The sequence below is a fragment of the Paramacrobiotus metropolitanus genome, unplaced genomic scaffold (genome assembly GCF_019649055.1).
Source record: "Paramacrobiotus metropolitanus isolate TYO unplaced genomic scaffold, Prichtersi_v1.0 Parri_scaffold0000067, whole genome shotgun sequence".
In the NCBI taxonomy this organism is placed as follows: Eukaryota; Metazoa; Tardigrada; class Eutardigrada; order Parachela; family Macrobiotidae; genus Paramacrobiotus; species Paramacrobiotus metropolitanus.
This window is the reverse complement of record NW_026570287.1, coordinates 344214-365356: the sequence shown is the minus strand read 5'-3', so window position 1 is coordinate 365356 and position 21143 is coordinate 344214. Positions and strand designations below refer to the sequence as shown.

Sequence of the window (21143 nt, the reverse complement as noted above, 5' to 3'; positions counted from 1 at the left end):
CATTTTGTTTTCTTTTTTGATCTACTCAGCCTGACAGCCTCCCCGTATTGTTCTAAAGATCACCTGACATTACCGTGTAATAGAAATGGCGAAACGGTCCCGCAAGAAGACTTCGGAGCGAAAGGATTTCCAGAAGATCAAATTCAAAGTAGGGAAACAGAAGCCGAAGGGACTCAACGTGACTGACACTACCTTCAAGAGCCGTGCCATCAACATCGTCGAGCAGTTTCAGTGTCAAACCGAAAATGAGACATCCAGTCGCGGACGCGATATAAAGGTACTGTAATAATTTTACAAAATCACAACATTAACAGCTTAACTGCCAGTTGTGCTCTCCCTCCAACAGCAAATCTGCTCGCTCCTGTCCCACCACACGACGACCAAACGCGTCTTCGCCATCGCAGAACTGTCCGACTATGTTCTCCAGTACCCGTCCTCCATCCGCACATATCTATCCGACATCCTGAACGCCGTCCTCCCGCGGTTAATGGATGATGAACCGCGAATTCATACCCGCATGCGTACGGTGCTGCAGAGTATCTTTGACGCGCTCGGCGAACCCTCGCTGAATTTACTCGAACCCTTCGCCACGCTCATCATCAGCTACGTGATCTGCGGGCTGACGCACATTAATAACGGTGTGGCCTGCAATGCGCTGACCGTGGTGGATATCCTCCCCAATTATTTAGACCTACGGGCGGCGCGGGAAGATTCGGGGAAATTGTTGAATGCCTTAATTTCCATGATCGTTACCGTCCAAAATCAACGACATCAGAATGTTCAGCTGAATTCTGTCGGATTTTTTGCGACAGCAAATTCGAGGGTGCTGGTCTGTATCAGGATTTTGCACGTACTGGAAGGGATCTGTGCTTCGGAGGAAAAAGAAAAAACGGCAGAAATAATTAGCTGGGACATTCGAAAACCAACCCATTTCTTTTTCCGGCATCCTTTGGTGATTGATCTGGCCCCACGTGCCGTCGCACTGTCATTCACCGTTGAAAATTCTGGGTAAGTTGAAAAGTTGCGATAAGAGAGAGCAGATTTAATATAATAATATAAAATCGCTACAATTACATAATGAAGTAAACGACCACGGTTTGCGTCCATTTTTGCGTTAATCTATTTGCGATTAATTTTTTTATTGATGGTTTCTTGTTCGAACTAGGCAAAATGGAGCTGAACGAGAGGAGAACATTATTCTGATCATGCGAAGGTTGATTAATCTTGTGCGAATCTACTGGCCGACGGTGGCAGAGCGCGTCGAAGACGGTTAGTTGCGCTTTTTGCCGTGACTGAATGAAATAATTACAATTACAAATAATTTCCAATTAAAAATTACATTTGTTATTGAAAATTGCATTGGGACAATTATATTTTCGTATTGGAGTTATAACTACCTACATGTTTTTGTAATCGTAGATGAATGTGATAAGAAATCATCCTTTAATGATTTGGCCGGAAGACGATGCTGCATTGATATTGTGCTAGCGATTGTGCGCAAGTTGATCAATTTACATCGCTGCGAAGAGCTTATCATGGTGGGTATTCCAGATTATATCAGTAGCACGGAGTTCATTATATAAAACCTATTCGGATGTATAAAACCTGCAGTCTTGAACTTTTTGTGGTTTCAGGAAAGCGAAATGGGGAATGACCTTATGAAAGTCATCAGACTTTTAATAGAAGATTATGCCGTGCACAATAAAGGCCCTGTAACGAAGTATCCCAAAGATGATTTCAAATGCTTGAAAGGGTTTGTGGAGCGCGTAATTTCTAGCTATCCTCTGATCAGAAACGTGCGGATTCCTTTCCTGTTCCATCAAAGTCTGTATGATCTCTTGAAAGATTATTCGGAATTTGTCAGTTTAACTGGCACGGAAGAGTTAGCGCAGAAGATTCACCAAGAACTGAATGCAGCTGAGAAGCGTCGAGATACATGGGCGCACAGACTTTCTGCCGCTGAAACCCACCTGAACAAAGCCGCTTCGCAAGTGGCTGCCGATCATAATGGAATAACTCAAATGCATGCGCCAGCTGAGCTTCTGGTTGTGGATCACGACCATTGCTATCATCTAATGAATGATCAAAAGACGGTGGCTGTCGATGTTATAGAGGAGAATCCCGAGAATGTGATATCGTAGAAACTTGTTTTGCTCACGGTTGGTTTCAAAATGGGAGTTTCATATCTTGCTGGAATGCCAAGATGCAGTTGTTGTTCAAAATCGTATTTCTTAATCGGGTTTGGGGTTTTTGCTGTTTTTCAACCGCACTGGTGGTTACGTACAGAAGCGGAAAACAGAAGCTGCTTCCGGTGGCTGAAGTGTGCACTAGTAAATTTTAAATACATACTAGAGCTTTTCGTGATTTTTACTTTTAGCTATACATTCGAAATAATTAGATCTAAGATCTGCACCGCTGTATGTACCAGTTCAATGGTGCATGGCCATGCGCTCCTTAGTTTGGGTACTGCTTTCCTGTGCCCTGGAAGTCATTCACGGGAGTCGTGAGCGACGGCCACCGAGTGCCCCGTCGGGTCCTACATACTTCTCACTGTACTATTTATTCTGTATGCATTTAGAACGCAACCCCTTCGTTGACAGCCTTTCGACTCAGAAACTCGTTTTGTTATGATAATGGTCTGCAAGCCGCCAACATGCTTCCGGTCAACCGTGTGCGTGCTTGCCATACACCGTGGAACTGTGGATCAGTCGTGTGGATAGTATTACTGGACACTGGAAACCTGATTCCGACTGCCTCTAGATTAACCTGGTCACAGCTGCGTATGCGAGCTCATGTTTGCATAATTCTTGATGAATTCTGTCACCTTGGCGCGCATAAGGAATGTGGCGATAGTTGTAATCGTAGGTTCACACAGCGAGTTTTTATCGTTTTGGTGTCTACGATTTCGTTTGTTCAGCCGGGTGGATTCGGTAAGCATTATCATGAACTTGTTTTTATCATAATATTGTACAGCTGAATCTGGGCTGATCATGAGAGTTGAACGCTTCCCCCGATGCTCTTGCAAGTTGCAAAACATCCCCACGAAGGAATCTGTCCATTATTGGCCGGCGGCGCATCTAACTCCACGTGCACCCCCTTGGAGATCGGCCAGCGGTCAGCTTCTGGACGAGAAATATATACAACGGCTGAGCTCGTTGCTCATAAGTACATTCCCAGTTAGCTAAGAAAATTCTTTTTGGCCAGCTTATTGCAGATAGTCCTTTGCAGCCTTCTAACTATTCCAGATAGATAAAAGATTTCCCTTTCCAACGCGTCATTATACGTTGTAATAACTTGTTTGCTTCCGCAACAACAAATTAAGTAAACAATCATTCCTACAATGGTTTCCAAAAATGAACTGAAGAAACTGAGAGTTCCGGAGCTCAAGGCAGCCTGTCGCGACGCTGGCTTGGATGATACCGGCGTCAGGAAAGTTCTGCTGACTCGCCTGTATGCTCACAACAATCTTCCTGCACCATCACGCGCAGCAGGGGTTGTGAAAGCTGACGGCATGGTCGCACAGAACGATCATCTTACTGGACCTTTTGCCGACTTAGCTTCCGTCTGCAGTCTTGCGCCCACTACGTTGCTGAGTCTGAAGGAAGCCGGCTTCACTAACATGGACAAACTTCTCCGTCTTCGTCAAAGCTTTACGTACCCGAAGAATCTCGACTTTATCAAGATTGCCGGCGATCGCAACGAAATCGAAGTTTTCATTAATCAACGAGCGCCTTCCGCCGTCTGCGATCCTCGCCAGTTACTGCGTTCGGGTAATAGCGGCAGCGAAAACAACGGACGGAGGACCATCAACCACCCGCAACCAATTCCGTCGATCATAGCGGCAGTCGGCTACCGTAAAGGGGCTCGCTCTCGTGGCAGCTCAGTAAACCGCTCGCATCCTTACTACGGCCACCAACAGTCAACCAGTACGAATTCCTGTGAGTCAACAGATAGCAAAAATTCTCCTTTTTCTCGATTGTTAAGCAAAGTGACCAAAGGTCACTTTGCTGCTTGCTTAACGGTAAACGGAACCGACCAACTGCTATCGATTTATACCTTGATGAGTTTGTGTTCTGTACGAGTAGTGTTCGTACCGCGGTCAAATTAGCTCTACTGAATGCGGCAAGTACCAACAGTCAAGTCATTCTAAGAATACCTTGAGTATCTAAAGTTTTTGTCAATACGACGCCGTGACTGCGCAGAGAAAGCGGTTCTCATCTTTGTTCTCGCTCTTTATCTAACATACGTAGTTGTTGATTCCGATCTCCGGTCTCGATGCGCTTTGGCGCATTCACAGCTGGCAGAAAGAATCAATAACTATTAATTTCGCCAGATAGCTAATTTATATTAGCTGGTATAACGACTGGCTTTTGCATTCTTGATGAGATTACTTAATAACACTATACCGCCATCAGACTGTCCCAATTACTGTTCAGCTTTGCTCAACCTGTCAAGCCGATGCTTGACAGACTGTTCAAAGAGGAACTGGACAGTGGGAAGATTTCTCTTCAGTGTAATAAACCATGGTGTGCAAATTCTACTGGAACAGTGCCGAAAAAAGGCAGCAGTAGTCTGCGGCCGACCACAGACTGTAGCCGACCTACCGGCACTTATTAAACGATTTCATCAATTCCAATACATTGAACTTAAAATTCTGGAGCTGGCTGGAATATAACGGGTATCTAGCGTGGTGGATGAGACAATAGTCACAGTATTAGTTTTAACCAACTAAAATTCCAACCGTCCCGTCTCATGTTAATTGGAAGGGATTCTTTATTTAGATGATGTGAATGCAAGGCGTTGCCTTTTTCGTAAACATACTCAATAAAGTTTTAGTAGACTAAAATTGATAATTTGATACAATTACTTACGTATTGTCACTATTGTGAACGGTTGGTAGTCTTGGGACACCTCCCACGGGCGGAAGCACTGTTCATTTGTGATATATCAGCTTACAGTAACGACGGACTTTCTGCTCTCTCAAACCGTCAAACGTAAAATTTTTCATCTTTTTCGAATTGTTCCGGATTGCTCTGGTTTCCAATTTTGCTAGCTTAGTTTCAAGTTTCAACTTTCAGGCTGTTATATGTAAAAATTAATACTATTAATGAGTGCCGCGGTCATATTAATTGTTGATTGATTCCTGACAATTTCCTGTGTTGATATGCACTGCGGAAGCACTGCCAAACTTGTTTCTAAATTCTAAATGATCTAATACAGTACCAATTGGCAGTTTGCGACTCTCAACGAACCAGAATGGCGAGATCCGGAGATGTTTCCCACATGACCGATGAGATGGCGCGAAGTTATCGCGTCGCCAAAGTTTTTCGCGACAATACGGACTCGATTAATGGAATGGATTTTTCGCCACATGGTGATGTATTTGTAACGAGCTCCGTGGATGAATCTCTCACCGTATACGATGTCGAGAAGCCAGGGTAAAAACACCAGTTTTCAGTCAGTAATGATTAGAGCTCTGGAAGCTCTCCAGTTCGTCATGAATGTATTTCGTCCGTACTCAATATTTGCTTTTGCAGAATAAAAGCCACCGTCAACAGTAAAAAATATGGCGTGGAGAATGTTACGTTTACTCGCAATAACAATCTCGTGGTGCATGGATCCACCAAGGTTGACAGTGAGTATTCTGTTATTATTTCTCGTTAGCACGGCACATAACTGTTCAGTTTGGATGCGGTATTTTTTGGAGTTTACAGTGATTACTGAAGTAATTAGCCGTTGACTGGTTTTTTGATAGTTTTTATAATTTATAGACGCTATCCGATTGTTATCCCTCAAAGACAACAAGTATCTGCGATATTTCCCGGGACATACCGAAACGTAAGCACGTTTTATTTCGTGTAGCACGTATTATTTCTTGCATTGTGTGTAGTATTTGTTTGATAGTCGTATCAAGTGTGTTCATGGCTTGATGAGAAAATACTTTGTTGTTTTGCATCGAGGCATGGGAATACGACTTGTGAATAAATCAAAAATAATCACAAGAATAAAAAATTATTTGCTAACCCTAACCACTTTGAAACAGAAACTCTGTGTATAATTTTTTTAGGGAATTGCAACACCGATACTCTGTTATTATTTTTACGAAATTACGTGATGACTTTTACTTTTTGGTTATGACGGTGCAGACTGATGTTCGGTTGAGTATCCTGTACATGACGGCTTTTCCAGGGTAACGACAATTGCGACACATCCGACCGAAGACCAGTTTTTATCCGGATCAATGGACGGCACGGTGCGTCTCTGGGATTTCAACATGTCCAATTCGTGGGCCAGCATCCCCTTCGGCACGGGTCGACCGGTGGCTAATTATGATCCCGAAGGTCTAGTTATGGCGATTGGTGTGGGATCCGAGGAGATCAAACTGTTTGATATCAGGAAAATTGGCGCGGTAGGTTTTGGAATAGGATTTCTGTCCTACAGTTTTGTGAATTATTTTGTTGCTTTATAGCCGTTCAACACGCTTAAACCCAGGGTACAGAATGCTGCTCAATGGACCTCTCTGAAGTTCAGTCCTAACGGCACGTACATGTTGATTGGAACGAACGGAAGTGCTTGTTATGTTGTTGATGCTTTTCTTGGATCTCTTGTTACGACATTTGGGGTACGAAGGAAATACTTCGCAATTATTTTGCTTTATTTCTCCTAAAATTTATCCGTTGCTGCTCGTCCCATGGGCAAGCTTCGTTTTCGCTCATGTTGATTTTCTTATAATTTCATTTTTTTTACAGGGTTATCAAAACACATCTAATGGAAAAAGTGTCTCCATTGAGCCCTGCTTTTCTCCTGATGCTCAGTTTGTGTTCCTTGGCTCGACGGATCAGCGACTGCATTTGTACAATATTAACACAAAGGCAAGGATTGGAATTTTGAAATCCGACCACACTGGGCCCATTTTATATACAAAATTTAACCCGCGCTACTCGATGATCGCAACGACATGTTCCCTGAGCTGTTTTTGGATATCCACGGTTTCTGTAGCTTCCACACGAAATTGAACATCGGTGCTTGGTTCCAGTTCCTGTTTTTATTTTTGTTCAAAATGGTTTCAGGCTGCTCTTTTCAGTATTTGCTCTGAATCATCAACGGCGTTACCTTTTTGTGAAAGAACATTTTGTTTTCAGACATTGTCTAACTTGAGCACTCTTGCTTTTGCCGACAGACCCAGCTACAATTATACCGGTTTCACGGTTAAGTTTTGTAGTTGAATATTTTTATAATTGAAGAATGTTGTGCTGAATGCTACAGTCAGACTGGCGATTCTGTAGCCGCTTCCACTTCAGAAGTTTCTTCAGGACAGGAAAACCACCACGAGGCGGTCGGCTTGGGATATCCATCTTCCACGGCGAATTTTGCGTCATTGAATTTATAATAGTTCTTCCCGGCGAAGAAATATGTTCGACCATCACGCCACATAACCGCAGCATCGATGTGGCCGGGTAGCTTCTTCCACTCGGATAGATTTTTCGGATAGCCGTCTGCCACTCTTCTTTCCGTTCCCGCTTCGAATCGATAATACTGGCCGCCTGATAACCAACGATGGAAATAAATTATTGATAAACTGAGCAGTAAATATTTCGGGAATCGATAACACTGACGCTAATAAAGCAAATTTACGTAACGATATTAGTACCTTTGATAAAGTAGATCTTTCTGTTTGGTAAATAAAAGAATACGGCATCCAGATTACTGGGAACGCCGGGGAATGCTTGGCTTATTGGCCGTGGATAGCCGGATTGCATTTGCCGGTTTTTGAACCTGTATACTTGATCACCCTGAGCCAAGAACAAAATAGCGAAAGTTTAATTATTTGTTATTCAAAATATTGCATATGGCAATGACAGTGTTTTTGACTTCAAGAACTCTGGAGTTTACCTTGAAAAAGAATGTATATCCTTCCGGTCCAGTGAACACGGTGTCAATCGTTTCCGGTAGCCCCACCCAACCTTGCGAAATTGGCTCTGGCTGTGAGCGAGAACTATCTTGGGATAACTCAAAGAAGTATTTCCCCTTGAAGGCATATACGCGTCTGTCTTCGGTAATTGTCACTCCGTCGATGACCTTTTCATTTTCTCCCATGTTGCACACATCGCGGTATAGTGCCGATAGCTTTCCGCGTCGTTCTCTTCCGGTCTGCTCGGCTATCATTTTTGCAGCTGTCGGTGCTGCGGGTGGCGCCGGCCTTTGCGTTCGAGGACCTTTATAAATACATTAATACCTTATGTTAAGTTATGTATAATTTGCGATTGTCAAAAGTTTGATCAACCGCACATACAGGTATGTCTACTGTACAATCTCGTAACTGATCATGCCTTTGTAATTATGCATAACGCGTATACGTATATACCGGGGTATCTATATAAATTTAAGGCTTGATGAATGCTCAATGCACGCAGATTTTACGCACCATAAATTGCTTGAATCCCGGCAATGTCATCCGGCTGCAGGGACTTTCCTTGCACATAACCGGAATAATACGGATTCATGATAGCTCCCTTAACGTTTGAGTGGTCTAATCCAAATGTATGCCCGATTTCATGTAATGCCACCATATACAGATTTTGTCCTAAAGATAGAATTAAGAATTATCCCAAGAAATATTTCCGTCATCTAACCGAAGGAAGAAATTACCGCTCGCACTGCGCACTGTCCAGTCCTCGTACTCATCAAATCTCATATCTCCTCCGATACTGCAGATAAATGCATAAATTACAATGCAATAATGCTTTATAATCCAGGAAAACTGAACTGAGCTACTGCAGAATACAGTTTATATATGCTGCTGTAACAGTCTGCTGTTGGATAATATAAGTATAACACATGAAATATACTTGCTGTAGAAAAAAGATCGAGATAAAAAACAATATCCGTAATAAAAAATTGCATTTAGTACGGTTAGTACTACCACACTCACCCTGGACCAGGTCCGTATGCGTAGGCCAGAGCTTTGCCTGGACCATCACCCGGTGCGAATTTAATATCGATGTGCACCGGCCCATCCGGTTTCAGAGTGATGTTGAACGGACCGGCTTTTTCCCATTCCTACCGGAGTCGAAGTTGTAATCAACCTTATGTAATTACAGATGTGGAAATATAAAAATTCTTCTGACTAGGGTAATGTGAATAGGGAAATCTTTAGGTGAGAAAAAAATTACCGGTCGGTAAAACGTACAAAAAACGCTTTGCGAAAAACCCCATCGACGGTCGCCCGGTCAATCTTGCTACTGTACTGCGTGACACGGTATTTTAGATCGCGCCGTTGCCATTTCTGGCCCTGCAGCACGGAATCCTGAATAATATATCGCTTTCGACGCGCCATGGTAGCACTGTTATCGTTGGGATTATTCGATTCCGGATCCGGGCCTTCTTCCGCTTCAATCTGCGCGTCCACCACCTGCATATTGTCTTCCACTCCGCAACGCGGCGAATTCATGAGAGTCACAGTTGGAATGTCCAATTCGCCTGTAATAAGCACTCATCCGTATATGCGACAGTATGCAGTGCGATATTCAATTTTTGCATAGAAGTACTGAAATAACCAGATGTGCAAAGAAGCGGATGCCGTGAGCTTGATTGTCAGGACAGCGTTACAAAATATACAGACGAAATCTTATTAATAATTATTAATAACGGATGGCTGTGACGGGAAAAATCAAATTGCAGCTTGTCACCGGCTGTTGAGATTGACAACGCAGCGTATTCCAAAGTTAATTTTCCAGGCTGGACATGTATAGCTCTTGCGCACCAGTAATCGCACCATGCAGTCGGCATATCAGTTGTGCGCAATCGGTTTGCAAAATTAATGGAAGAGCGTAGTTATTCCTGATGGCTGATTGTATTTGTATTGTATTGATGTAGAATTGCCGCATGCCAATATACGTATGTCACAAGAAAGCAATAAAATTTCATGTATGATTGCAAAATTAACCGAAAGCATCTATGATAATGTAACGCGCGCAGTTCAGTTATAACAAAGAAAAGCGCAAAAATTAGTGAGAAATGATAGTACAAATGCTATGCAAAGATATGTTCTCATGATATCGGATAAATCATGGTAAGCCCATGACCACCTACCTACCTGTTTCTCGAAGGCCGAAGAATCTCTGAAATTTTTTTATCACTTTTCGCAGTACGCGGCCAGTGGCCTCGCGAAAATTTTCTGGATTCCATTTTGGTAACCACCCATAGTCTTGCAAAAAACCTTTAGCCTGTCAACAAAAACTTCAACAATTCTTTTCCTCTCGTGCAACTTAAGGACTATGTGATTTAAGTAAGGTAATTGATTCTGCTTTATGTACCTTTTGGAAAGCTTCGGTTATTCCTCGTTCTTCTCGACGAAGCGATCTCCCCTCCGCTGGAGAAGCATGGTATAACAGAATGATGGCAATAACAGGAAGTGCACACTTTACAACAGCAGTCCAGCGAAAGCGCATGGTAATTGACCTTAATGTACTGATCTCATTAAGAAAAGAAATACAATCAGCAATTGTACTTAAACTAGTCGAACGCGACTACCCAAAACTCACAGCGGTTACAGTCTTACTGCCCAGCCCAAATTTAATCGGCCAAGACAAATCCAGCAAAAACGCTTAAAATATTTAACGTAAAAAATGATTACATTTAAAAACTATGCAGTGTACCTTAATGCATAATGCCTAATACACAGCATCAACGAAATAAAGATAGGTAAATGGTATAATTATATGGCTTGGAGATTTCATTTGTCAGCTGCATTCACTAATTTAATCGACAACCACCATGGCAAGCCTTAATTCCTGGTAGTTCTTTAACTGCCTTCTCTATCATGACGGTAAATTTATCAGCACTTGCATCTTGTTTTTATTGCAATCTTATAAAGAATCTCAAGAAACTACGGACAAAGGTCAATCTTCTATTGCAGATGATTAGAATGTTGAATTTATGCACAAGCTACAGTAGACAATATTATACGGTCTATCCACTTCCTATCTGTACTTGTATGTTTTTTATTCAGCGTTTATCAAAAATTAGCTATCGGGAATAGAACGCATATTTAGGCGATGCAAATGAATATTTAATGCGAGCAAGTGATAAAACTTGGAAATTATTGACTAGAATTATGATATATGAAGGAATTCCTGGCTCTTAATTATCGATTAATGGACGAGGTCAGTGTACGCCATTTCAATATGCACTTATCGCGACTAGTCAATGTAAAACCACTGTTTAGTCGATTTTATTCCTGCGTTAATGGTTTTTCGCATCACTGCAGTTGTAAAGTTTTATTGGAGACGCAAGAATGCGCGTTCCCGGCAACGCAGCCGGGACCTGGGTCCGACCGGGTGGAAACTGGTGTGTGTCGCTAACAGCTGCTGAACTTGATCTTCCATCGATCGGCGCTCTACGTACAGTTCTCCCTAAATTTAGATCTCATATATCCCCAGGCTCTTTCATCAATTTCCCACGCAAATACAAGCCACTAAGGTCACAAATCCAATGTGCCTGTAAACACACATTCCGGGCCGGCGGCGACGCTATTCGTATCACCAAGGCATTACACTACACTACGTAGTGTAGTATTGTGCCGTGGTATCACCCTGTAGCAAGTACTAGTATGCCTTTAATGCGCTCCAAAGACGGTTAAGAGCCATCTATCTTGATTTTGCAATTTATTTTTTTGCTCAAATCGATTTACAGTCATCATGCGTCTTTTGGAGACACGCAACTTAATTTGAATATGAATGTAAATTCATACAGACGTGATTGGTCAATACGCCGTTCTTCGGATTTTAAGCTCGTTAACGGTGACCTTTGTATTACAGTGATTTTGAATGCGTATGCCTATGTACAAACGATAAAGCGGAAACTTTGAATCCAGGATGCGTCAGTGAATAAACGGAAAGTTAGACATATGGTTACGTGAGCTCCGCTCCGCAGCATCTTCGTAGTTCCTTTTAATATTACACCGTTTCAATACTTCACTCATACATACTTGAACGTATAAATAAAATGTCAAATTAAAGCTCTAATATACTGCAATTTCGACATCGATCAGCGTGCGCATAGTATTAAGTCAGTCTATGTTCGCACTGTTTTGTAACAAAACTTAAACACATTTTGATTGTATTGCTCCTGGCCATGTACAAAGATCTGCACACTACAGAGTATTAGAATCCCGCCGGGGAGTCGGAGCGTAGTGGGAGATGACTGTACATTTGCGGAAAGGGATGCACGTCAGCCACGGTTTCCCCCGCAACCGCCGGCCTCTGCGGACTGATGCCGTACGTCGTCAACAGGGAACCCCTCCGGAGATTATGTAAGGACAGATTACTAATGCTGGCGGTAAATGCTAATGACGTTCCGACAGGATGCTGCGACACGGAAACAGCTGAACTGCTGTCGGAAGCGGCGCTGTTATTGGCCTTGAACGGCGGCACAGCGGGTGCACCGGCTTCCACCACGACGGCTGCTGCCGACTCCGGCGGACTGCGTGCTGTGCCACCCAGAGGAGCAATCTGTACAAGAGGAAGTTGCGTGCGGGCATCGGCCAGGAAGCTCTGAGGAAAGCATGGCTCGGATAGACTGCGCACGCCTAATGGCGAATCGACAGGTTTTTCCAGAAGGTGACCTGGTGGGGTGTTGATCTCGGGTTGAGCGCCTGGGGGAGAGGGTAAAAGTTTCGTGTCTTCGTAGGGAAGGTTCGATTCATTGAACTGCACCGATACTAAAAAAGAGAATCGAATTTTATTCCTAATATTTCTGTTGCTTTGTATACGAGTACTATTTAATTTCGGTTCGTATTTGTATGTGCATAAGTCGTAATCAACATGCAAGTAGCTGCGCCGTTGCGCATTTACAGATAAAAAATGTCTTTGCAAATGATCGAACTCACTATACGTCACTACAGGACGCGCTATTTTGTTATGTAATCTGTAAGTGCGCGACGATATTACTAGACCACACAGTGCAGATTTCAGATTGGGAACAGAATCAACGAAACCTGCAATTTAGCCGAATTGTACTGTACAGAGCGAGTTAGGTACTTAGAGGCCAACGTACATTTTGCTTTGATTACTGGTTTAGTCCGCATTGGCACTTTTATGTTATGCAAGCATTAATAATTTAATGCTATGGCAATTTGTCATTAATATTCAAATGGTTACATCTATATTTCTGTATGTTGTTTGAATTTGTTTCTGATTATGACTACAATCTACTTCATCCATGGAGTGCTGCTCACTGATTCCCATAATTATATATATATATAATAAAACTTTTATATATAAAACTGTGTTCAACTATGTTAGAGTGTTTGTCCATACTGAACGGTTTTTGTTTTGTTGCGTTACTGTTTTTGCTTCCACGTCGTTTTTATGATGCGCACGAACATGTACAGATATATTGTAAAAAAAACCAGATTTTTGAAAACTGAGTAAGTATTAAGTCTTAAATTTATGATAATTTGCAGTTATCATCAAATTTAAGCGCATTGAACCAAATGTAACGTTTTTGTTAAGTGCAAACTGCGAAACTGGCGGTTTCAGAATAAGGTCACGAATTATATATTACATTGTTATTATATTATGGCGACAATAATGCGCGCAGGTATAAAGCATATTCGGGTTAGGAGTGCTAAAGGATTATTAATACTGCTTTGCTTTGATTTTATTTTAACGGCTCGTAGTACAGTCTAATGCGTCATTGCCTGGGATATCACACCCGTGGGTGTAAGGCGGCACACGCACGTGTGTAATTGTTTATGGCAAACCCGCTAGAATATTATAAGAGGGATTACCTAGAGGCGGTGTCTGTTGGAAACTTGTTGGGTGTGTTGTTCTATGTAACGTTTTGACGTATGTATTTCTTGTATGTATTTTTAGTACCGATTAATTATTTGTAATTGTATATGAATGTTACGTTCGTAATTATTTATCATGGAATAGCACAAAATTCTGTTTGTCACGAATACACGGAGTACGACACGAAAATGCGTTCTTTTTGGGAAACTTAGTACGCGCATGTTGGCTACCCCAAATGACGACTGAAGAAAAATCCCTGTCCTCACCTTTAGGCAGCGCGCTGTATTTCCTAACAATATTCTTGATTACGTTGACATATAAATCATCCTTGACCGGCTTCAGCGGATCTTCCGGACAGATTTTCGCGGCTTTATCGCGCGCTTCAAATGTCATCACACAGATCGCCACAATTATCACACAGCCCAGCCCCATGAAAGCCGGTCCAACGTAGGTGAGATTTTTGAGATGCCAGTGCATGGCGGCATCCACCGTGGTGACGGTGCTATTGCCAATTACAAGATCACGGGAAGACAGTGCCGGTGCATAGAAGCCAATTACCGCCATCGTAGCGCCAATTAGTATCAGCACGATGGCTAACGATGTGCTTTTGCATGCCGACCACAAGCAGGCGCGATCCACACGGACTCGCACCAATTTCGTCTTCGAGGGCAATCCCGGCTCGATGTGGCCGGGGCGCGGCGCCAACTGCCGGCGTAACGCTTTGGGAAGAGCTTGGATGTTGTAGCGCTTTAATCGGAAGTGGTCCATAGCCAAAATAAAAAAAACTCTAGATTTGGAAAAAAAATGACAGCAGAATCACAGGATTAAAAAACGACTGCTGATATTGTCGAGAGCATATAGCCTTAATCCGGCCTTTAAGAAAACTCTCCAAGCCATATGTGCGCAAAATCGAAACGACAAACATAGTGCGTCATGATTGGATGCACACTTTGTCAACACAAGAGCCAGCTGCATAATCAAGCATTATCCTATCCATTATGATCCAGTAAATTGGACGAGTGGGTTGACAATGTATCGAATTACAAGTATAAACTTTGAGAAAAAATAAGCAGGAAGAGGTAAGCTGCTTGGGCTAACTACTGAAAATATAAAACGGGGAACGACACCAACAGTAGCCCAGCAGCAGCAGCGGAAGAGGAAAAGGGAAACCAATAGCCTAACTTGCAGCATGTGTATATATGCTGGTGTTTATATAGGCACGCAACATATAGCCTGAGTGTTAAGCGCCAGCGCAGCCTTGTTCCCGCCAGTTGCCAACAGGAGCCTTTTTCAACTTCCGCCAGCCACAAGTCGTTTAGATTGATAAGCACAGGATATAGCCCAGTAATTTGTTAGCTGGCACAGCCACATCAGGTTAGAGTAGGCACGTACAGAAACTTGTTGGCTATTGTAGAGTTGAAATTATTTTGGGATAGCTCAAGCGGAAATTATCGATCTATTCGGCTGTATGTACTCTGCGCTGACGGAATTTGTCGACAATCCTGATGCCGGCGATTCCCTTTTGGCTATAGAACACTGTCAACTGGGAAAGCAACTCGCTGCTATATGCTCGTAGCGGGTCATGTATGCGTAACAACTCTGCTGGAATAATGATTACTTATATGCGTTATGTGTCAATATGAGCATTTTCCGAGGAAAAGATGAAGGTCATTTTGTCAGATGCATAGATAAATATGAGTATTATTAAGTATCACGGCGATTATGGTTTCCTGTCCCACACATACAGCATTCTGGCCTTTGTCATACAACATTAATATTATATGATATAAAAACTGCCCTTACATAAACGAGTCATCTTCTCCGCATAAATGTTAAAAAGCGCAATACACAAGATTTAAATAACAATAAAGCTAAACGTCACTATTATCATTACATGAGCTATATTACATAATTACACCTACAATTTGTAAATGCTACAAGAGATAACGAACTGGCCCGAAAGGCAGACTAAAGGAGGAATGATTCTTCGTGAATGGTGTCAAAACACTTTGCCGATATAAATATCTATTTAATATATACTTCTATGTCTAGGTAGATGTGATATTATTCAGCACAAATTTAGACATGACGAGCTACTACTACGACTGATATACAGTATATCTGTGTATGTATACGGTATACATTTGACTCACCTGCTGTTTTTTAGCTATAAATTATAAACGATCAAACATTTTATAAACGATCAAACAGAAGCTTATCATTTCGGAAATTATGTCGATCTATGTAGAGTGTATACTCTGTGAATTATTTTAACAGATCTGCCAAATCTAGAGTCCGCTATGTCCTAACGATTAATGGCATATTATTAATTTATGATCGTATTGTTCAACTTATTGATACTTCTACCTCAAAAGTGCGGCCGGGAAAACCGAATGATAGGATCACGGCCAGGATGCAATGGCTTTTTTGGTTTTGAGCGCGTTTTTAACAGGTGTACTTACGACGAGGAAATTGTTAACCCTTTTTTGTCTTAAATGAAATTCTTCTAGTACTACAGAAGGGAAGATTTAATTAATTCAATATAAGTTGGTACCAAAAATACGCGTAACATAAAGTCCTTCAAGAAAATTTTGAGGGCTTTTGCACAATTACGGTACGAATAATATTTACAGCACCACGATGACGACTTTACACGCCAAAACGTTGAGGAAATGTAATTATATTTTGCACAATGTAAGTGAAGAAGAACTAAACTAAAAAAAAGATTAAAAAGTCGCTGCTTCACACACCAGGGTAGGCACTAATTTTGCAGACTGTATGTAAATACGAGTATGTTACCTCATGCATGTGGTCACTTGAGCGCCTGTTGTACCTTGTGCTTGCACATGCATTTACCTCTCAAAATCGATTAATTCAGGCATTTCCCGCTCAATCTTTTCAGAAATGTATGCGGAAGCAAAACGTCACAATTTGTCACTGGACAGGATGTTGTTTACAACTTCACAAACCTGTATACGCTTCTGTGCAGGCTTTATAATCCAGCGTAATTTTTCCGATCCAACGTTCGGGTAGTGAGCGTTGGAGGGTTAACCAACCATAAGTATGAGCGCAATAACATCATACGTATAACAGATTGCGAATAATTATTATGCAGGTTTCTTCTTAGAGCCCTGAGGTTGTTTCTTTCCACCACAAACGGAACCATGATCGAGCAATGATACTTTAAATATCGTTAGATACCTATTTGTTCATCACTAAGCGTCGGCATAATCCACAAATACATAAAACTTCCAATGTCTACCAGCATTATTATGCGTAATTTCTTCAACACGCATAGAATTCTCTGCTCGCTCATAATCATTAGTCTGCACTTACGCATGCAATTTTTAAATGAAGTACTCGTACTCGTTTTAATTCTCAAGTCTCGTGTCTATATGTATATTACCTAATCATATTCAAATATAAAATTCTGATTAACGAATACGCGAGTTTCATTGCAAAGCAAACGGAATTTACAATTGTTATTTGGCCGATAATTAAGCTTTAGAGCTTTGTAGCCTGTGCTAGCCTTGTGCATAAACATATTTTTATAAAAACGTTCCGGAAAACCTGGAACGAACGGCCGCACCGGACCGTCGATATAGGCGACACTTGTACAGTATGAGTGATATTTATCGCATGCAACACGACGTCTGATTTATTATGATGCTATCCATAATGTTCTTGTCGGGAATTCGTATTTCCATCGTAATTCTGGTGGTGTTCAACAAAAATGCAGGTAAAGAGATTACGCCCGGCAAGTGGATGTTGATCGTGTTATAATATTATTTTTTCTGAACGATACCAGTCAATCCGCAGAGGTGAAACTGATAAGGATATTTTCAGGTTACGTATCGGCTCAGCGAGGGGGAGGCGGTGGTGGAGGTCATGGAGGAGGTGGTGGTGGAGGAGGAGGTGGTGGAGGGCATGGAGGAGGTGGTGGGTCTGTAGGAGGCAGTGGTGGGAGTGGCGGAGGTGTCGCCGCAGCTGGCGGGGGCGGAGCCATCGCTTCTGCTGGTGGAGCACCCAGTGCGCCTGCCGGTGGAGCTTCCGGGGCCGCGCCTGCGCAATCAGCTCCATCAGCACCCGCTTCTTCGGCTCCTGCACCCAGTGCGCCACAACAAGCGGCACCTGCCCCAAGCGCACCGCAACAATCACAACCAGCAGCTGATCCCCAAGGTGGCGCGCCCGCGCAAAGTCGACCGTCTCTCGGTATACCGGCACCGAATGTTCCATCTTTTGGCCCACCAGCCAGTGCACCGCCTGCTCCACATGCAGCAAGCGGCAGCCGACCGGCTGGTCCACTCCCGGGGACCACCGGCGAAGTTTCTAAAGGAGGGCAAATCCGTCCCGCTGAGCCATTGGCAAAGCCGAATGTGCGCCCGGATCGTCCTTTACCCACCGCGGACGCGTTATTAGGAAAACCGTCCGATAAGGGTCATCAAGAAAAGCCGGACACCGGACGAGAAATAGACAAGCCGGGGAAGGAGGCGACCGCGGATAAACATCGACCTCGGCATCCACACCGCCCAAGACCGCCGGTGGTTGAACCAGCGAATCCTCCAGGCATGCCCAGGCCGCCGACAATAACTCGGAGTGTAACTGAACTTCCTCCGCTTCCAATTCCACCGACGGATGGAGATGTCGGATGCGGAACGAAAGGCGGTGTCGGCACCGGACCCAATTGTGTCAGTAATGCAGAGGTTCAGCTTTTGGTCAATCAGGTGTTAGTGAACAATGGCTTACTGCCTTCGATCGCGAATTCGCGTCGCCAAACAACCACCACCACCAGAGCTCGACGAAGGTGAAGTGCGAATTAAGTGAAGTGAAACGATAGCCGCAAATGACTTGCGGTCATTCTGTATCCGCAAACCGAAAAAAAACATTTGGCAGAAATAAGTACATTATTATGAATTTGTAATTGAATAAATTATTATTGATACATTAATACGATTATTGTACGGGATATCTGCATATTGCACTTAAACAACTACTCTACTCGTAGTACATCTTGTAGAGCATCCTGGTGTTACGACTGTTGCACAATAAATTTTTTGTCGACATATATTGATTGACAGTATACATGTAACGCATTTATAGTACTGCGTGTAGCACATTAATATTTTATATCGTACTGCGTATTAAGAAATACTCTAGTTTGTGAACACAGGAAGCTTTGTTAACCTACAGTAAAAAAAACAAATAGCAATTAAATGCCGGTGGATTTATGAGTTCCAGGCTCCAACTTCCAGCCCGCGGAAGCATAATCAAACATTACACACATGATCGCATCGAGCGACTGGTGCCGTTTGTTATTAGTTGCAAGTGCATATTTCTATCACAAATTAATCACAATGCATATAGTTAACACAAAGACGAATCTTTATAAGAGAATAAAACTATGTACAAACAAAAATATGCCGTCTTGATATCGCAACAGGTGAGCGTAAAATCACACCGGAAACAATTTCAAAACTTGAAAATGATCCTCCAGAGTTACTTGATCAAATGGTTTGCTGCCGAAAAGAAGAATTTGCTGTTTTAGTACTTTCAAATTACGGCATATGTCAGCAAATAAGTTTAGCTGAAGTTTATAATATGGTCTTCCGGGCCTTTCCGTTTGGTACGGCGTATTGCAAATATGCACCGCGTCCAGCGAAGTCAAATTAACGAAAGCATGAACGGCCTGATCATCTGTCACCCAGAAATCAACCGTCGAAGCATGTCCACTGTCCAGATAATACAGCTTTTTAACTTTCGATAAAACAGGTAGCCCAGCACTTCCATCCTTATCCAGTATGTGCGGTGCTTCGTGTAAAAGCTGATTCAGGATCACACATCCCTTACTGAATCCAACAATGTACAATTCCTGGAAAGTACTGCGTAGCAGATTCTGCAAGGAGGAAAGCAGTCTGTCTAGGTGCTGCGACGCTCCGTACTGCGGATCATATTCCGACGGAGAAATCTCCGCGGTGCTCTGCACAAAATTGTCAAAACAGCTGAACACGAGGTCCTGTTTTCGAGCGGGTCGTACGGCCACAATCAGATGGTCGGGGAACTTGCTAGATAGCAGCGTCGCAGTATTCTCTAAACTCCATGCAAGGTACGCCGAGCAGCCACTCGAGACCATCGCAGGTTCCAAATCTTGAATGTCCCCTCCGAAGTAGACGACGGCCTTGCCAGAATTCAAACGACCCGAAATTATAAGATCATTGCATCGAGACGGTGATCCAGGAATATCTGGTAGGATCGTGACGGCGGTTGTCGCGCGAGCGATGCTGCCGTTCATGATGCTGCGATAAATATTTAAAGGCAGAACACTGCCCAAGATGAGGGAGAACGATAAACGCTGCAGCATTACAAGAACAACAACATTTACAAGAATCGTAGGAACCCGAATTAGATCCAAAACGCAAGACACATCATGCGATTGTTGCAACAAGATCTGGCATAAATTGTCTCAAACAACTCACAACACTGACAACAGATAACAAGAGATTTGATTTGGATTTACTGTATAAACTTTATATTTTATACAGTCTTAAACTGTATAAACTGGATTTACACTTTACAGACTCATTTACTGGATTACAGTATAAACACAAACAAACGCCGCAGCCCCCTACGCGCGATACTTACTTTTACTGCAGGGTTTATTGACCTGATAAGAACTGCCTTGACCGACTTCTATTAAACGGCAGCGGGCGGTGGTCAGACACTCGACTCAGGCTGGAGCTGGAGCACACTGTCACAGCACAGCTGGCACTTTAGCATAGTGACAGAACAGTCTCAAGAAGTCGGCAAACTGTAGTTACTGTACTAGGTAGTAGGACTAGGTACACCAAAAAATTATATGTAAAAGGCTCCTGCTTGTAATTTTTTGGTCAGTAGGCACTAGGCAGAGCGGGAAAAGAAAACAACTTACAATAACAAAAAACATAAGAATATTCAATGACAGCATTATTTTATTGTTAGTCTTAAACTCTAAAACTAATTACAAGTTGAAGTGGGTGACAAACCGTCTTTTAGAAAATTAAGAAGTAACTCACTGTAACTGATAAGGTTTGCAGTTTGCTCTTATTTTATTAAACCCGGAAAAAGCAGCCGAGTCCACAATCACCGGGCGTAGATGATGAAAAATAGTAGTAAGTCCTAGAACTACTAGAAAACTGATGATAATCATACTATCATAGCAGTAAATTTACAGAAAGAAGTAAGTACAGTAAGTAAATTTTAGGAAATCGTTAGTAAGCTCCTCTAGGGCGGCATGATTCATGTACGCGTAAAGGCAACGATCCGCCTGCCGCTTATCACTGGTTCCCCTAGCCGGCTGGCGGTAGCAAGCCA

At 42.7% G+C, this 21143-nt stretch overlaps 6 protein-coding genes and 1 long non-coding RNA gene across 7 annotated transcripts; 4 read left to right on the top strand and 3 right to left on the bottom strand.

Annotated features, from left to right (window-relative positions):
- Nucleotides 1-2348, top strand: LOC129594333 (uncharacterized). The gene is made up of 5 exons (XM_055490984.1): nt 1-277; nt 347-1008; nt 1166-1269; nt 1420-1538; nt 1635-2348. Exons 1-5 carry the CDS (start codon nt 86-88, stop codon nt 2139-2141), a joined length of 1584 nt encoding a protein of 527 aa, XP_055346959.1. The 5' UTR covers nt 1-85; the 3' UTR covers nt 2142-2348.
- A 2660-nt stretch (nt 2349-5008) lies between these two features.
- On the top strand, nt 5009-7623 carry LOC129594262 (WD repeat-containing protein 82-like). The gene is made up of 6 exons (XM_055490885.1): nt 5009-5438; nt 5538-5635; nt 5772-5838; nt 6190-6409; nt 6470-6622; nt 6750-7623. The coding sequence occupies exons 1-6, from the start codon at nt 5257-5259 to the stop codon at nt 7014-7016; spliced, it is 987 nt and encodes a 328-aa protein (XP_055346860.1). The 5' UTR covers nt 5009-5256; the 3' UTR covers nt 7017-7623.
- LOC129594261 (matrix metalloproteinase-14-like) lies at nt 7031-10780 on the bottom strand. Its single transcript, XM_055490884.1, has 9 exons — nt 10317-10780; nt 10097-10226; nt 9191-9480; nt 8933-9060; nt 8650-8708; nt 8426-8584; nt 7894-8216; nt 7652-7793; nt 7031-7544 (listed from the first exon to the last, which is right to left on the bottom strand). The coding sequence occupies exons 1-9, from the start codon at nt 10449-10451 to the stop codon at nt 7267-7269; spliced, it is 1644 nt and encodes a 547-aa protein (XP_055346859.1). The 5' UTR covers nt 10452-10780; the 3' UTR covers nt 7031-7266.
- A 207-nt stretch (nt 10781-10987) lies between these two features.
- On the top strand, nt 10988-13240 carry LOC129594307 (uncharacterized). Its single transcript, XR_008691179.1, has 3 exons — nt 10988-11165; nt 11270-12313; nt 12365-13240. It is a non-coding gene; the product is annotated as an uncharacterized LOC129594307 (long non-coding RNA).
- LOC129594306 (uncharacterized) lies at nt 11943-15218 on the bottom strand. Its single transcript, XM_055490948.1, has 2 exons — nt 14063-15218; nt 11943-12721 (listed from the first exon to the last, which is right to left on the bottom strand). The coding sequence occupies exons 1-2, from the start codon at nt 14562-14564 to the stop codon at nt 12165-12167; spliced, it is 1059 nt and encodes a 352-aa protein (XP_055346923.1). The 5' UTR covers nt 14565-15218; the 3' UTR covers nt 11943-12164.
- Nucleotides 15219-17001: 1783 nt separating this feature from the next.
- LOC129594274 (uncharacterized) lies at nt 17002-18947 on the top strand. Its single transcript, XM_055490903.1, has 2 exons — nt 17002-17535; nt 17643-18947. Exons 1-2 carry the CDS (start codon nt 17460-17462, stop codon nt 18602-18604), a joined length of 1038 nt encoding a protein of 345 aa, XP_055346878.1. The 5' UTR covers nt 17002-17459; the 3' UTR covers nt 18605-18947.
- Nucleotides 18948-19092: 145 nt separating this feature from the next.
- LOC129594275 (mitochondrial protein C2orf69 homolog) lies at nt 19093-20909 on the bottom strand. The gene has a single exon (XM_055490904.1). The coding sequence runs from the start codon at nt 20152-20154 to the stop codon at nt 19249-19251; it is 906 nt and encodes a 301-aa protein (XP_055346879.1). The 5' UTR covers nt 20155-20909; the 3' UTR covers nt 19093-19248.
- Nucleotides 20910-21143: the final 234 nt, after the last annotated feature.

Bases quoted from the DNA above. Each gene is read 5' to 3' on its own strand.
- LOC129594333 (XM_055490984.1), top strand. From the start codon at position 86: ATGGCGAAACGGTCCCGCAAGAAGACTTCGGAGCGAAAGGATTTCCAG. The intron at 278-346 runs GTACTGTAATAA...TCCCTCCAACAG, and splicing joins GTCGCGGACGCGATATAAAG to CAAATCTGCTCGCTCCTGTC. The intron at 1,270-1,419 runs GTTAGTTGCGCT...TTGTAATCGTAG, and splicing joins GGCAGAGCGCGTCGAAGACG to ATGAATGTGATAAGAAATCA.
- LOC129594262 (XM_055490885.1), top strand. From the start codon at position 5,257: ATGGCGAGATCCGGAGATGTTTCCCACATGACCGATGAGATGGCGCGA. The intron at 5,439-5,537 runs GTAAAAACACCA...TTGCTTTTGCAG, and splicing joins TACGATGTCGAGAAGCCAGG to AATAAAAGCCACCGTCAACA. The intron at 6,623-6,749 runs GTACGAAGGAAA...TTTTTTTTACAG, and splicing joins CTCTTGTTACGACATTTGGG to GGTTATCAAAACACATCTAA.
- LOC129594261 (XM_055490884.1), bottom strand. From the start codon at position 10,451: ATGCGCTTTCGCTGGACTGCTGTTGTAAAGTGTGCACTTCCTGTTATT. The intron at 8,709-8,932 runs GTGAGTGTGGTA...ATTTATCTGCAG, and splicing joins GCATACGGACCTGGTCCAGG to TATCGGAGGAGATATGAGAT. The intron at 8,217-8,425 runs GTGCGTAAAATC...GTATTTATAAAG, and splicing joins CGGGATTCAAGCAATTTATG to GTCCTCGAACGCAAAGGCCG.
- LOC129594306 (XM_055490948.1), bottom strand. From the start codon at position 14,564: ATGGACCACTTCCGATTAAAGCGCTACAACATCCAAGCTCTTCCCAAA. The intron at 12,722-14,062 runs GTGAGGACAGGG...TCTCTTTTTTAG, and splicing joins ATACAGCGCGCTGCCTAAAG to TATCGGTGCAGTTCAATGAA.
- LOC129594274 (XM_055490903.1), top strand. From the start codon at position 17,460: ATGATGCTATCCATAATGTTCTTGTCGGGAATTCGTATTTCCATCGTA. The intron at 17,536-17,642 runs GTAAAGAGATTA...GGATATTTTCAG, and splicing joins GGTGTTCAACAAAAATGCAG to GTTACGTATCGGCTCAGCGA.
- LOC129594275 (XM_055490904.1), bottom strand. From the start codon at position 20,154: ATGCTGCAGCGTTTATCGTTCTCCCTCATCTTGGGCAGTGTTCTGCCT.